Genomic DNA, 13,414 nt, shown 5'->3' with positions numbered 1-13,414 from the left:
AGACCTGCAGGCCTGGTGGCACATGCTTATAACCCAGTAGTTCCCAGTAGTTGGAAGGCAGTTAGGAGAATTGGCACAAGTTTGAGGCCAGCTTAGTTGACATATGTGTATCAAACCAGCCAGAGATACACTGAGAAATCCTGTCTCAAAATGCCAAAGTAAAAACAAATAAAAAAGAGTCAACCCTTGTCATGGAATTCACAGCTGGACTTGGGTGCTGGTAGTACATGCTTTTGATCCCAGCACTCGGGAGGCAGAGGCAGGTGGATCTCTGTGAGTTTGAGGCCAGCCTGGTCTACATAGCGAGTTCCAGGGCAGGCTCCAAAGCAACAGAGAAACCCTGTCTCGAAAAACAAAAACAAAACAAAACAAACAAACAAAAGCACAGTGGTAGAGTGGTAGAGCACTCAAATGGTCTGGGTTTAAGGTTAGGTTCCAGCACTGAAACAATAACAACAGGCCAGCAAGACAGCTTCGTATGCAAACACACTTGCCACCAAGCCTGAGAATCTGGATTTAATCTCCAGGTCTCTTAGAGTAGGAGGAGAGTAAATATAACAACAATAAATTCAAATTAACTCTCATTTTTTTCTACTCTTACTTTTAACAGTTAATTATGATTGTGTATATGTTGTGTATGTGTCTGCATGTGATGGTTGTGAGTATATGATGAGTGTGTGAGGCCCAACAGTTGTGGTGCACACGTGGCGGTCAGAGGACACATGGAGCCAGTTCTCTCCTTCTATCTTTACGTGGTCCTGGGAGTCGAACCCAGATCATAAGCGTCTTTACTCCCCAGGTCATTGTGGCCCTCTCTGTTTCTACTGACAGTTGGAAATTAGCATATTTTTTATGCCCCACTTTTATTTTTTTTCTTATTGAATAAGTGTAGTTAATGTCTATACTGTTTAAAGACCAGAAACACAGGCAGTCATTGTTCTTTGACTTGTAGGAACTGTAGGTAGGTACCTGATTTATCGGCTGGTAACTGACATGCACGCCTCCTGAAGCACTACTGTGTGACCGGTTGGCTATGCAGCATCCACACAGACCCACAACTTTTTCTACCAGTTTCTTTGTTGTAGATTCTAGTTACAGTCTTTATTCTTGTATAATTAGTTTTTACTCCTCTCTGACATGACAGCTCCTTCCCCCCAAATTAAAATTAACCATAATCTTTCAAGGAATTTTCTACCTTTCACTTTGATTGACACTTTTCTTTCTTCAAGAAATCAATGAATATATGAACTTGAATTCGACTTGGCACCTGTCTCCAAGGAACTGAACTCGCTAGCTTCTGGTAGCCTTAGATGGAATTTTTAACCTAAAAAGAGTTTTAAGAAAGCAACTTTGCATTTTTACATTGCTTCTTTAAAGCCATGTTTTTGTTGCTACTGTTCTCTTTCTTTAATTCAAATTTATTTTATGTGATGGGTGTTTGCTTACAGGTATATCAGTGTACTATTTGTTTAGTTGTTGTCCTTGGAGGCTAGAAGAGGGTGTCAGATCCCCTGGAACTGGAGCTATGATATGGACATTGTGAGCTTCCATGTGGGTGCGGGGATTGAGGCCATGTCCTCTGAAAGAGGAGCCAGTGCTCTTAACCTGAGCCATCTCCAGCGGATTGGTGTTGTTCTCAATATAGAAAGGGGGTAGAAAGGAACAGATGCCATCAGAATTCAAGAGCATCAAACATTTCAGAGTTTAATCAGCTAATTATTTCTCAGGACTACAGAGCCAGTTTAGGCAACAGCTTACAAACAGCAGACAGCAGAGTATTTCTTCTCCGTCCTAAGAGTGGTCCCGGGTAGCAGGGGCCAGAAAAATGGACTGTTGGAGAAGGCAGAATAGCAGAACTTTGATATTTTTCTGTCCCTAAAATCCAAATGTTTTGAGTCCCATAGAAATCCTAGCATAGGATAAGAGAAAAATAAATAAATGAAAACCAAGTCTGAAGGTAAGCGTGGCGCACACCTGGCGTGGGATCCTGATACTACCACAAGGAGCTATGACTTCCACCTCTTGGAGTTTCAGCTTCTACACTTATGATCTGGTTACAGCTACCAACTCGGACAGAGCTGGTGAGAATTAAAAAGGGTTGGCTGGGCGTAGGGGTGCATGGTTTGAAAACCCAACACTCAGGAGGCAGCAGCGCACTCATCTCTGGGAGTTCCAAGCTAGCTAGGGATACATGAAGAGAACCTGTCTCAAAACAAGTTAATATACATAAAGGGTCTGGGCCAGAGCAGGAGTTTAACTCACAGACTTCTCATTCTCTCAGCCTTCTGGAAAAGCACAGTGATGGATAAAACCTTCTTTACTTTCAAAACTGCTGGTCTGAGAAAAAGGCAGAGAGGACCAGCTAAACGGACTCATAAATCTCCTAGATCTCAAGTTTTAAAGGAGCGAAGCCATGAAATAAACTAGTAAGAGGCAGAAGGAAGGATGGAATTATAAAGTCCACAGCAAAGGTATTGAGATTTATTAATCATTTCCATTTGCCTCTTAGTGTGACGAGGACATTTTATTTCATGCTCAGTGAAGGGAGAAATCACCCAAACTTTGAAAAAAGAAATTAAAAGTGTTTCAGACAAACACAAATTGCTGCTGTTTCCAGATGTCTTCTCAGAAAATGATTCCACAATCAAATAAAAGCTTTCTGGACTTTCTGTTGGGATGATTGTGCCACTGACTATGACCTGCCCAAGGCCACTGGCACATGGATCATGCAAACAACACAAAACAACAGTAGACACCATGGCAGAGACCCCGAGAGTAACTAACTCATCACATATCACAGTTAGGAAGGTACGGGAGTGAAGTTTTAGCCAGGGCCTCTTAGTGCCAGAGCCAACAGTCTGCCGGCTGGTCCCACTTCCTCAAAGGGATACATATCTAGCCAGCTGGTCCCACTTCCTCAAAGGAATACATATCTAAGCGGGAAGACACAGTGCTGATGGGCGAAAGCTTTGTAAAGAAAGCTGTGGAAACAGAGATCTTTCATCACCAGGCTGTATCATCATGTGGGAAGAATGGATTCAGGGTGAATAACTATTTACACAACACTTAATATTAATCTGCCTCCCCCAATAAAAAGCATCTGTTGGCTTCCTCATATGAGGACCTTCTAACTAGAAAATAGGAACTACCTTGGCATTTCCTGGCCCAAAGCCTGTAAATAATCCTAACTCAATGTCAAAGACAATAGAGATTCACCTGCCTTTGCCTCCCAAGTGCTAGGTGAAAGGCATGTGCCACTACCGCCTGGTTTTTCTGTATGTTTTTTTTTTTTTTTTTTTTTTTTGGTTTTTCGAGACAGGGTTTCTCTGTGGTTTTGGAGCCTGTCCTGGAACTAGCTCTTGTAGACCAGGCTGGTCTCGAACTCACAGAGATCCGCCTGCCTCTGCCTCCCGAGTGCTGGGATTAAAGGCGTGTGCCACCACCACCCGGCTTTTCTGTATGTTTTTATCCCACTGCCAATTAACATATTGGTGGGCTTTCAGTTCTATCGAGCCCCAGAACTGAAAGTTCAGAGTCCTGGGCTCTGCCTCTTTAGACTCTCATTTGTGTTGCTAGGGACGTTCAGCTAAATTCTGGTCTGGCAGCCACCTGCCCTGCCCTCTGGGTTTGTATTGTTCTTTCAAGTTTGTGTAAAGTACCCACACTTGGATCTTTGTCCTGTAACTGCATTTTAGAGATTGTATTCTGTGTTGAATTATGATTATAAAGCTAAAAAATTAAGCTGTTTAATTGCCAGATGTTCTGATGTTTGTAAAGACCAGTGTGGTGTGCATTCCATGGATCTAGTTATAGGATGTAACGTCTAGACCACACAAAGTCTTATACAAAAACTTTTGGACGGGGTCTACTACTTTCTTCTTTAGTGGAATAGACTGAAATATTTCAGTTAGAACACAAATCTCACGAAGGTACAGCATGATGCATATGCATATATATGTACACACAAGCTATATATAGTCATAGCATCTCTAGTATATATATTTTAGACATCAAAACACACAGTTCAATGTAAACTTCCATCCTAAGATATCTCATTACACACATGCAGATATTCCAAAATCCAAAAGGAAAAGTAAATTAAAAGTCCAAACCACCATTGTGGCCAAACATTTGGATAACGGATGTTCAAACTGTGCTAACACGAGCATTTACACAAAGCTGAGTCCTAACGCTTAAAGGACTAGTTTTCTCTATTCTGAGAAGTTCCAGTTCAAACTCCATTATCTCAAAGTTTCCTGTGGCAAGGGAAGTGGCAAAAGCCAGAGCACTGAGTTGTTTTTGGAAGACAGTCCTCTATGTACGACTAAAGAAAGCAAAACGTTGCTGGGCATGGTGGCACACACCTTCAGTGACAGCACTGGCGAGGCAGAGGCAGGAGGAACCTTTGTGACCGAGGCCAGCTTGGTCTACAGAGTGAGTTCCAGATCAGTCAGAATTACATGGTGAGACCTTCTCAAAAATGAATGAATAAATAAATAAAGCAAAATGGCACCTAACTGGAATACATGGGCTGGAGAATGGCTCAGAGGGTAAAGGCTCCTGCCACCAAGCCTGATGACCTGTGTAAGGGCCCTGGATACACATGGTGTTTTGAAAGAAAATCAGTGACTCTCATATGCTGTCCTCTGGTCCTCAGCCCCACAGATACAAATAAACAGATATAAAAATTAAAAACTGAGGTAGTATGATGAACTTTCTGGCTATGAGAGCCGAGTATGTAATTAGCTTCAGTTGTTGTTAAGATCTTTCCAGCGATTTACTAGACTGATGTATTCCTCTGCACGCAGTGGGGAAGAGCCTTTGCAATCTAACACTTGGCTACTTCTACTGCTTCTAAGTCTTGTGCATTCTTCGTCAGCGCAAGGGAGTTAGGATGGGTTAGAGCAGTTCTGCTACTGCTCCGTGGACCTTTAACACAGGTGCCACACATGTTAGTTATTGCAGGCCTCCGTAAGAAGTGCTGGGTGACTGCAGAAATCTATTCCAGGGCCCCGTGTAGCCCAGGATGACCTTCAAATGTAGCTAAAGATGGCCTTGAATTTCTGATCCTCCTGTCTCAGCATCCTGAAGGATAGAATTACAGGTGTTCCTTACTAAGTCCAGCTTGGTGTTTTATTTTTTGAGGTAGGGTCTCACAATGTAGCCTAAGCAGGTCTGAAACTCATTATATAGCCCAGGCTGGTCTCACGCTCATGGCAATCCTCCTGCCTCAGTTTCCTAAGTGCTAGGATTATAGGTGTGCATCACGACCAGCAATGATTATTCTTTAGATCACTTAAAAATGAGCACAATAATAAATTTTAAAGCTTGATCTAATATTTTATTCACCCTTCTATTCTTTCTCCCAGATCCTGAGTATCAGACAGCATTCTTTTAGATACCTGGAATTAGCCTGTGATTTTGCAAACTGTCATAACTGAGTAAGATGGGGATGGGAAATCAGAGGAATGGGAAAATCAGGGTGCAGAGAAGAAACAGACAGAGTTTAAAATGAAGCACCGTTCTTTTCATGAGCATTAAATGGCCATCATTTAGTGTTTTGAAATTTCAAATAATATTAAAGCAGGGCTTAGGTTGGAAAAAGGAGACTGCAAAGGAATTTTTAAAAATCAGGACTTTTGTCACTAGACAGAAAGCATGTGCAGAAGATGTTTGATAAACGCTGTGAATAGAATCAATAGCCCCAAACCAAACCCACTTGGGTAAGACACACTGTGAAAACATCAGCACTCTTATGGTGGGTGTCTGGGGCCTAACAGCGTGACTGACTACATTTTGATGGAAAAATGAGCTTGTAAATCTCCAAGCACAGTGAGACGGTTCTGCAAGTCTCAGCACAGAGATCTTCATTCTGACATTCTGTGTTTCCAGCTGTTACCATCCTTGCAAACTTAGCTAGAAAGGGCTATTTATTTATTATCTCCTCTCCTCTCTATATTCTGGTGCCTTCCATGTAACAAACATAAAACTGGAAAACATGTTGAGGGGTAGGAATGCTCTGACCCAAATTTCTTCCTCCTTAAATGGGGAATCCAAAGACAACTAAGGTTTATAATCCTTTTCATTTTTGTTTAAGCCCTAGAACCATATGATTCCCACGACAATTCCTGCAGAATATGTCATTTCCCATATGATCCTGGTTCACAGACCAACCTTAAGGCTTAGACCCATCAGTTTTCATGGCTGGAGAGAGAGACTGTAAGAAAGTCTCAACACAGGCACGGAGGGTCACCTAGTGCAGGTAACACCTACCTCCAGTTTCAGCCCCTGACCCCGAGGCTCTGTGTGCACAAGGAGGGTCACCTAGTCCAGGCAACGCCTTCCTCCAGCTTCAGCCCCTGACCCCGAGGTTCTGTGTGTACACGGAGAGTTACCTAGTCCAGGCAACACCTACCTCGAGCTTCAGAACATCGTGCTGAAGTTTTCGCTGAAATTCCAGGAAGTTTTTGATGGTGAGTTTTCCTTTGAGATCCGCTCCAAAAAAGTAGGTTGTGAGGGCCGAACATAAGCCAGACTTGAGGGTGTTCCCAGTAGTGGGGCGATCTCTGTGCCGCATGCCCATGCTCGTCTGGGAGCGAATGATGCTCTGAACCTACAACAGAATCACATCGTCACCCCGAGACTCATGGCAGTGAAACACAAGGGAGGTTCCAGCTGCACAACGCAGCAGTCTCAGGCGCTGTGTCCTGTGATCCCCATTCCCTAGCTGAAGAGACCAAGTCACATACACACAGCTGAGTAGTGGCAGAAAGGAGAGCTAGCATTCTGACTCAGGAAGCCTGGCACGTTTGCGACCGGAAGCCTCCTGGAGGACTTGCCTTTGGGAGAAGAGGATCTGTTTTGGGGTGGGTGTGGGGTGCAGAACCTCTCATACAAGCAGGGCAGTCATCCTCACAATAACATTGCATCTCAGTAGGCTTTAAAGCCCCATACTTCTACTCTCTAGATGGGCTGTACAAAAATTCTTTTGTTTTAAATGACTTTATATGGGTGTTTGGCCTGTATATATGCTGGTATACCACATGTGTGACTGGCGCCCAGGGAGGCCAGAAGAGGGTCTTGGGATCCCCAAGGATGGGGTTACAGATGGTGATGAGCCACCATGTGGATGCTGGGAATTGAACCCAGGTCGTCTGGAAGACAATCTCGTGCTCTTAACCACTGAGCCATCTCTCCAGCCCTATGTGCAAATATTTATTGAGCTCTACATTTTTCTCTGCTCCCCTCCCTGCCTCTCTCCCAAGGTCCCCATGCTTCCAATTTACTCAGGAGATCTTGTCTTTTTCTACTTTCAACTTCCCATGTAGATCAGATCTATGTAAGTCTCTCTTAGTGTCCGCATTGTTGTCTAAATTCCCTGGGACTGTGGTTTGTAGGATGGCTTTCTTTGCTTTATGTTTAAAAACCACCTATGAGTGAGTACATGTGATAGCAAATTCTTAACATCTAAATATTCCAGAGTGACTCATCACATACAGAGTGGGTATGAAACAAGGGAATGCAGGGGATCTGTTCAATCTTTGCGAAGGGTTGGTTTCGAGGACTGGTAAGAGTCGCCTCCACCTGCGGGGGAGCTTTCTTAGCAAGACTGTGGCTGTCTCTGCTCTCACCCCGGCCGGCACTCATCGCTCACCCCCACTGGCTAAGAAATGTGAACAAAGGAAGCCCACGCCACTTGCCTGCTCAAACTCCTCCATGTCTACTTCTCCATCTCCATTCAAGTCGAACATCTTGAAAGCAATTTCAAAATTTCTCTGAGGAGCTACAAGTAGAAAAAGAGCAAAGGAGGATAATGGAAAGAATACATTGGTCAAAACATAAAGCACTTCAGAAAAATGGCTTAGCACGAAAATAATACCCAAGCCATAAAGTGACAATGTCTAAATCAAGGGTTAGCTCCTCGAAATTCTGGAAGGGGCTTGTGGTCAGTAAAAACAGCAGGTGCCTGTTTTTGTATTTCAAATCTTTTTTTTTTTTTTTTTTTTTTTTTTTAGTTTTTCAAGACAGGGTTTCTCTGTAGCTTTGGAGTTTGTCCTGGAACTAGCTCTTGTAGACTAGGTTGGCCTTGAACTCACAGAGATCCGCCTGCCTCTGCCTCCTGAGTGCTGGGATTAAAGGCGTGCGCCACCACTGCCCAGCTACATTTTACAATTTTTAATGATCATTTTCTATGTATTGTGTATGTGTTTTGCCTGCATGTGTGTCTGTACAGAACATTGTGCAGTAGTGCCCTGTGGAGGCCAGAAGAGGGCATCGGATTCCCTGGGGCTGGAGTTACAGCTGGTTGTGAGCTGCCATGTGGGTGCTGGGAATCAAACCTGGGTCCTCTTCAAGAGCAGCCAGTGTTCTTAACCACTGGCTGTCTCTCCTGCCCCTGAGCCCCTCTTCTTATATACTTCAGCTTTGCCTTTCCAAGTGTCCCTCTATCACTACATGATACTCTTTCCCACCTTTGGTTGTTACTGGTTAGCCATGCCGGGGGCGCACAGCAAGGGTTGTGAAGATAATATTGTTTAATGAGTGGAGGAAGCCTGTCTGTGATGAGACGTACTGCAGCAAGGCAAGAATGTCAGCGTCTAGACCTCTGCTCTCACCTATAAACACATCGGCTTAACCGCTCTGGTTTTCTAAGGGTCTGCACTGTTCTATGTATGTCACTTTGCTGTGAGGTGTCATTCTGCTCCCGTCTGTGCGTTTCCTCATTATCCCTGCTACTGGGAGGACAGAAAGGCATTCTGTAAGCCATTCAGCCCCCGCTCCAACATGCCAGCTGCACACACAAATTACTAACTGGAGCATCCTTAAATGTTGAAGCTTAAACAAAAAGCTAAAAATACACAAAGCTTGAAACACTCGTTCCCTTAAGTGAGTGATCAAAGTTCCTCCATCAGTCTTCAGTGTTCCAGAAGCAATCAAAACACAATTAATATACTTCAGGTGTCATAATGAAACAGAAATTAATGGCTGTTTTCCTTCACGCTATTAAGTTTTCTGGTAAAGAGAACTAAGATATTTACCCCCCCCCTTCCTTTTAAGCTTTCAACTTACAGAGCTTTAGAGACAAAATCAAAGCAAGTGTCCTATCTGTCCTAATACCACTGAATAAGTGTTCAGTTAACATTTTTACTAAAAAGCCAAACCCATCAAATGCAAGAATTATTCACAAAGAAGCATGTATGATGGATGAGCGTGTACATCATGCATGACCAAAGAGTCCCAAGGCCGCTGTGAGTCCATTGACAGCAGTACTTCCTGGCTGCCCATTCTCCTTTCAGCTAGTCGGCTGCCTAGAAAGTTCCTGGCTTCAGCTGCTGTGGGAATCTGTGCCTTTCAGCTTCCAATTATCTGTTTCACTTGATGCTGTTTCTTGGTCCTCTTGCCTCAGCCTCTCCAGTGCACCGCCATCCCTGGTTCATACCCACTCTTTAGGCCACAACTACAACTGCTGGGAAGGACACTGCTTGGAGAATTTTATCTTTATGTTTATTGGTTCTCCTTCCTTCCTTCCTTCCTTCCTTCCTTCCTTCCTTCCTTCCTTCCTTCCTTCCTTCCTCCCTCCCTCCCTCCCTCCCTCCCTCCCTTGCGTGTTTTTGAGACAGTTTCTCTGTGTATCCTTGGTTGTCTAGGAACTTGCTCTGTAGACCAGGCTGATCAAACTCACAGATCTGCCCGCCTCTGCTTCACAGGGGTTGGGATTTACAGGCATGTGCCACCACCGATTGACTACTTCTGTCTAATCTTCTTGTTTCTTTTGAGATGGGGTTTCTTTGTGTAGCCCTGGCTGTTTTAGAACTAGCTCTGTTGACCAGGCTGGCCTCAAACTCACAGAGATCTGCCTGCCTCTGCCTCGCAAGTGCTAGGACTAAAGGAACAAATGCACCCACATGGCTCTGCCTAATCTTCTACCAAGATGTTAGTATACATCGATATTTATTTATTTATTTATTTATCAATTTATTTATTGAAACAGGGTTTCATCTTGTAGTCCTGGCTGGCCTGAAATTCAGTATGTAGACCAGGCTGGTCTCAAACTTAAATAGATCTACCTGCCTGCACTGGGATTAAAGGAAAGAGCCACCATGCCCAGCTTGAATCAAGTCTTAAGATGGACAATTTAATCTATTTATTGGTGAATTTTGTACCTACAATCTCACAGGTTTAAAGAATAAAACAAAACAGAAGGGACCACAGAGATGGTTCAGCAGTTAAGAGCACTGGCTGCCTTTGAAGTGGGCCCGAGTTTCCTGCACCCACATGATGGCTCATAACTGTAACTCCGGTTCCAGGGGATATGGCTTCCTCTTCTAGCTCTTCTAGAACCTGGCTTGTACACAGTGTATGGACATACAAAGAAGTAAAACACACATACACATGAAATTAACAACAACAACAACAAACATACAAAAAGAAAGAAAAACCCAAACCCCCCAAAATGACTGGTCAGGGCTTGCTGGCATTGAGAGTGGTATAGGCTGCAGGCTGCTGGGGGTGGATGCAGATTGGTTCTGCTGTGTATTGTGAAAGATGCAGAAGGTGGCTTTGATCACCAGAGCAAGCAGTGACATTGGGCTAGCCTTCTGCAAATGGCTTTGGACTAGCCTTGTGCAAGTGGCTGCTGGTGGAAGACCATGACCTTCACCTGGGTTTGGTCAAGAGGAGTAAAACCTGAGCAAAGCAGGAGATGTTCCTGATGTCCCGCTGGCCTCTGACCCCTCTGCCAAGGTCAGCAACCTGCAGTCTGTGTTTGAGGTACAAAGGAAGTGAGATAAGGTTTCAGATTAAACCATTTCTATCTGGATGCTGGGGTCATGCCTAACCCCAGTTAAATATCAAAACACTTTTCTCTGGCTTCTTCTCAAGAAATGTGATTCTTATGTTCTCACTCCAATGGCTGAAGGACAATTGACCCAGAATGACAAAGTCACTATTGATGGGTTCCAGGAGGTGTTTGAAACCAGTCTTTGGCCACTTTAATCCTGACTCGTGAGCTAAAACCTCTTCTTTGTCACAGGGTCAGCTCCTCTCAGTTCTTCCGAACTTCCTCTCACAATGCAGACTCTAATTTCAGACTTGGGGACACCAGTGGCACAGAGGCCAGGCGGTAATTAAGTAACAAACAGGCTTTTGGAAGTAATTATGTCAAGGCCTGAAAGATGGACCTGGACGAGAAGACACTGCCGAAAACTTTACCAAAACGTACGAGAACTGGAAAAGCGTGTTGGGATCTGTAAAAGGAGACTGCTTTTCCATTTCCTGGCTGCTCAGACCCGAATAAACACACAGAAACTATATTCATTACAGCACTGTTTGGCTAGTAGCTTAGGCATATTCCTAATTAGCTCTTACATCTTAAATGAACCCATTTCTATTAATCTATGTATCATCGTGAGTCTGTGGCCTACTGGTAAGGTAAGGTTCTGGCATCTTTCTCCTTCGGGAGCTACATGGTCTCTTACTCCGCCTTTTCTCTCTTTATATCCCTTCCAGCCTGGCTACCTTCTGCCCTGCCATAGGCCAAAGAAGCTTTATTCATTAATCAATAAAAGCAACACATATATAGAAGGACTTTCCACATTAAGGATCACCATTCAAAAACCAGGTCACTTGAGCTGATAATAGCAGTCTCCAAAGCATCCTGGACCCTATGTACGATCCAGGGCACATGGCTTTCTATCATGCTGGATGATATACGTTTGTAGTTAAACATGAGCCATGAGCTTTCAGAATGACGTCCAAAGCCCTGTGATTGTAAGGGCGCGCGCACACACACACACACACACACACACACACACACACACACACACACGTATGATGTATGATGCACACACGAGAAAGGATTAGCAAAGTAGAAGTACCAACTCAACACCCTCCATATTTGAGGTCCCCACACAGCTGCCCATGTAGTCAATACCAAGAGCAAAGCTTGAATGTGTCTGGGACACACGCATTATTTCTTCTCTTTAAAAGCATTTTGTTTCTAATCAATATAAGGTGTTGGGGCCAATAGTGAGCCTCTTTTGGCATTGAAACCAAATGATAAAAATGGCTAGATATTTCTATTATAAACATAGCCACTTTCCTGATTGAAATGTAATAAAGTCAACAAAATGTTATGTTAAAACAAAAAAAAAAAATCAAACACCCAGAGGAATTATACTGAGGTTCAAACCAGTTAAATGTCTAGTTGACAACCCCACAGCAGGCACACGGCAGACCTGGAATTGGCCTTAGGTCACCACTGGCTCCAGGCCTCCGAGTCTCAGTCTGTGAGCAGTCAGAACACAGATTCACTCATCAGGAGCAGCGTATTCTTTTTATCCCAAGATGTTCTAACCTAAAAGCAAACAACAGACTGCGAGCTAGTGCTGTGTCGGTCTCTACAAAGCTCAGAGTTCAAGGTGCTCGTCTCGGCGAGATAATCTCACAGAAACCCTGCAGACACGCTGCATGGCAGGTTGGGCTTAGCCATGAGAACAGAGCCACAGGCAACATGAGACTCTTAGAGAGGTGGGCCACATCTTCCAAATTCTGAGATGAGCTACACCGCCCGTTCTTCCCTGTGGTCTCACACTTGGCCAAGTTTCAGCGATGCCTAAGGGCTTAAGTAATAGGGGACAACATGGAGACTCCGAACAGTGGCACAATTGGGCATTTACGAAGGATTTGTTTGTTGAAGGATGCTCTGCAAAAGAAGTTACTTGCAGAGCAGGTCACCATAGCTCTTGGAGACGCTGAAGGTTTGAACTGAGGTGATGGCAGGGCCAGTGGAGAGGAATGGTGAATCTGAAATGCCTGAAGGAGGCAGACATTCTAGAATTTAATGATGGGCTGAGCACAAAAAGGGATGGCAGCATGGCTGGTTTAGGTGACTGAGTAACTTATGTTGCTTAGATGAAGAAATAAAATACGTGTAAAAGAGGTGATTAGATAAAATTGCTGCCATTGGGGTCTGCCAAATTCAGGGGCTCGTTCTGACGGAGATGATGAGGAGAAAGGACTGTAGGGGAGAAGGCCAGAGCTGGGAGATGCTGGTGGCTGGCTGCAAAGAGTCTCAGATGAAGCTGCCACCCAAAGAATTGGGGGGTACAAAGAAGGGCATGGAAGGGGCAGAACACGGGAAGGAGCTGGCGTTTAAGGAACAGGGAGATGGGAAAGCAGAGGCAGAGGAGCAACATCCATTAGGAGGAACACAGGCCAATGAAGAGAAACCGGTCCAAGCCAGCTCAGTGTTCCCATGCAAGCACCCGCCCATCTCCACTGCTTGCTCAGTAATATACAGTACTTGTAATTCTAGCTTTATCATGTGGTCTTTTGAGTTTTTCATTACATTTATTTATTTTACATAGTGTGTGTGTGTGTGTGTGTGTGTGTGTGTGTGTGTGTGTGTGTGTGA

The 13,414-nt window shown here is 44.2% G+C and overlaps 1 protein-coding gene across 5 annotated transcripts in view; it reads right to left on the bottom strand.

Moving 5' to 3' along the window:
• The window catches only part of Micu1 (mitochondrial calcium uptake 1), a 146,570-nt gene that overhangs the window by 56,611 nt on the left and 76,545 nt on the right, over positions 1 to 13,414 (bottom strand). For all 5 annotated transcript variants that reach the window (XM_026785536.1, XM_026785538.1, XM_013351229.2 and 2 more), the window contains 2 exons: positions 7,701 to 7,783; positions 6,416 to 6,613 (listed from right to left, as the gene is read on the bottom strand). In XM_026785536.1, the coding sequence (XP_026641337.1) occupies positions 6,416 to 6,613; positions 7,701 to 7,783 (281 nt within the window). The remainder of the gene's footprint in view (positions 1 to 6,415; positions 6,614 to 7,700; positions 7,784 to 13,414) is intronic.

This window comes from Microtus ochrogaster, linkage group LG2, assembly GCF_000317375.1.
Source record: "Microtus ochrogaster isolate Prairie Vole_2 linkage group LG2, MicOch1.0, whole genome shotgun sequence".
Taxonomy (NCBI): domain Eukaryota; kingdom Metazoa; phylum Chordata; class Mammalia; order Rodentia; family Cricetidae; genus Microtus; species Microtus ochrogaster.
This window is presented reverse-complemented; position numbering and strand designations above follow the sequence as displayed.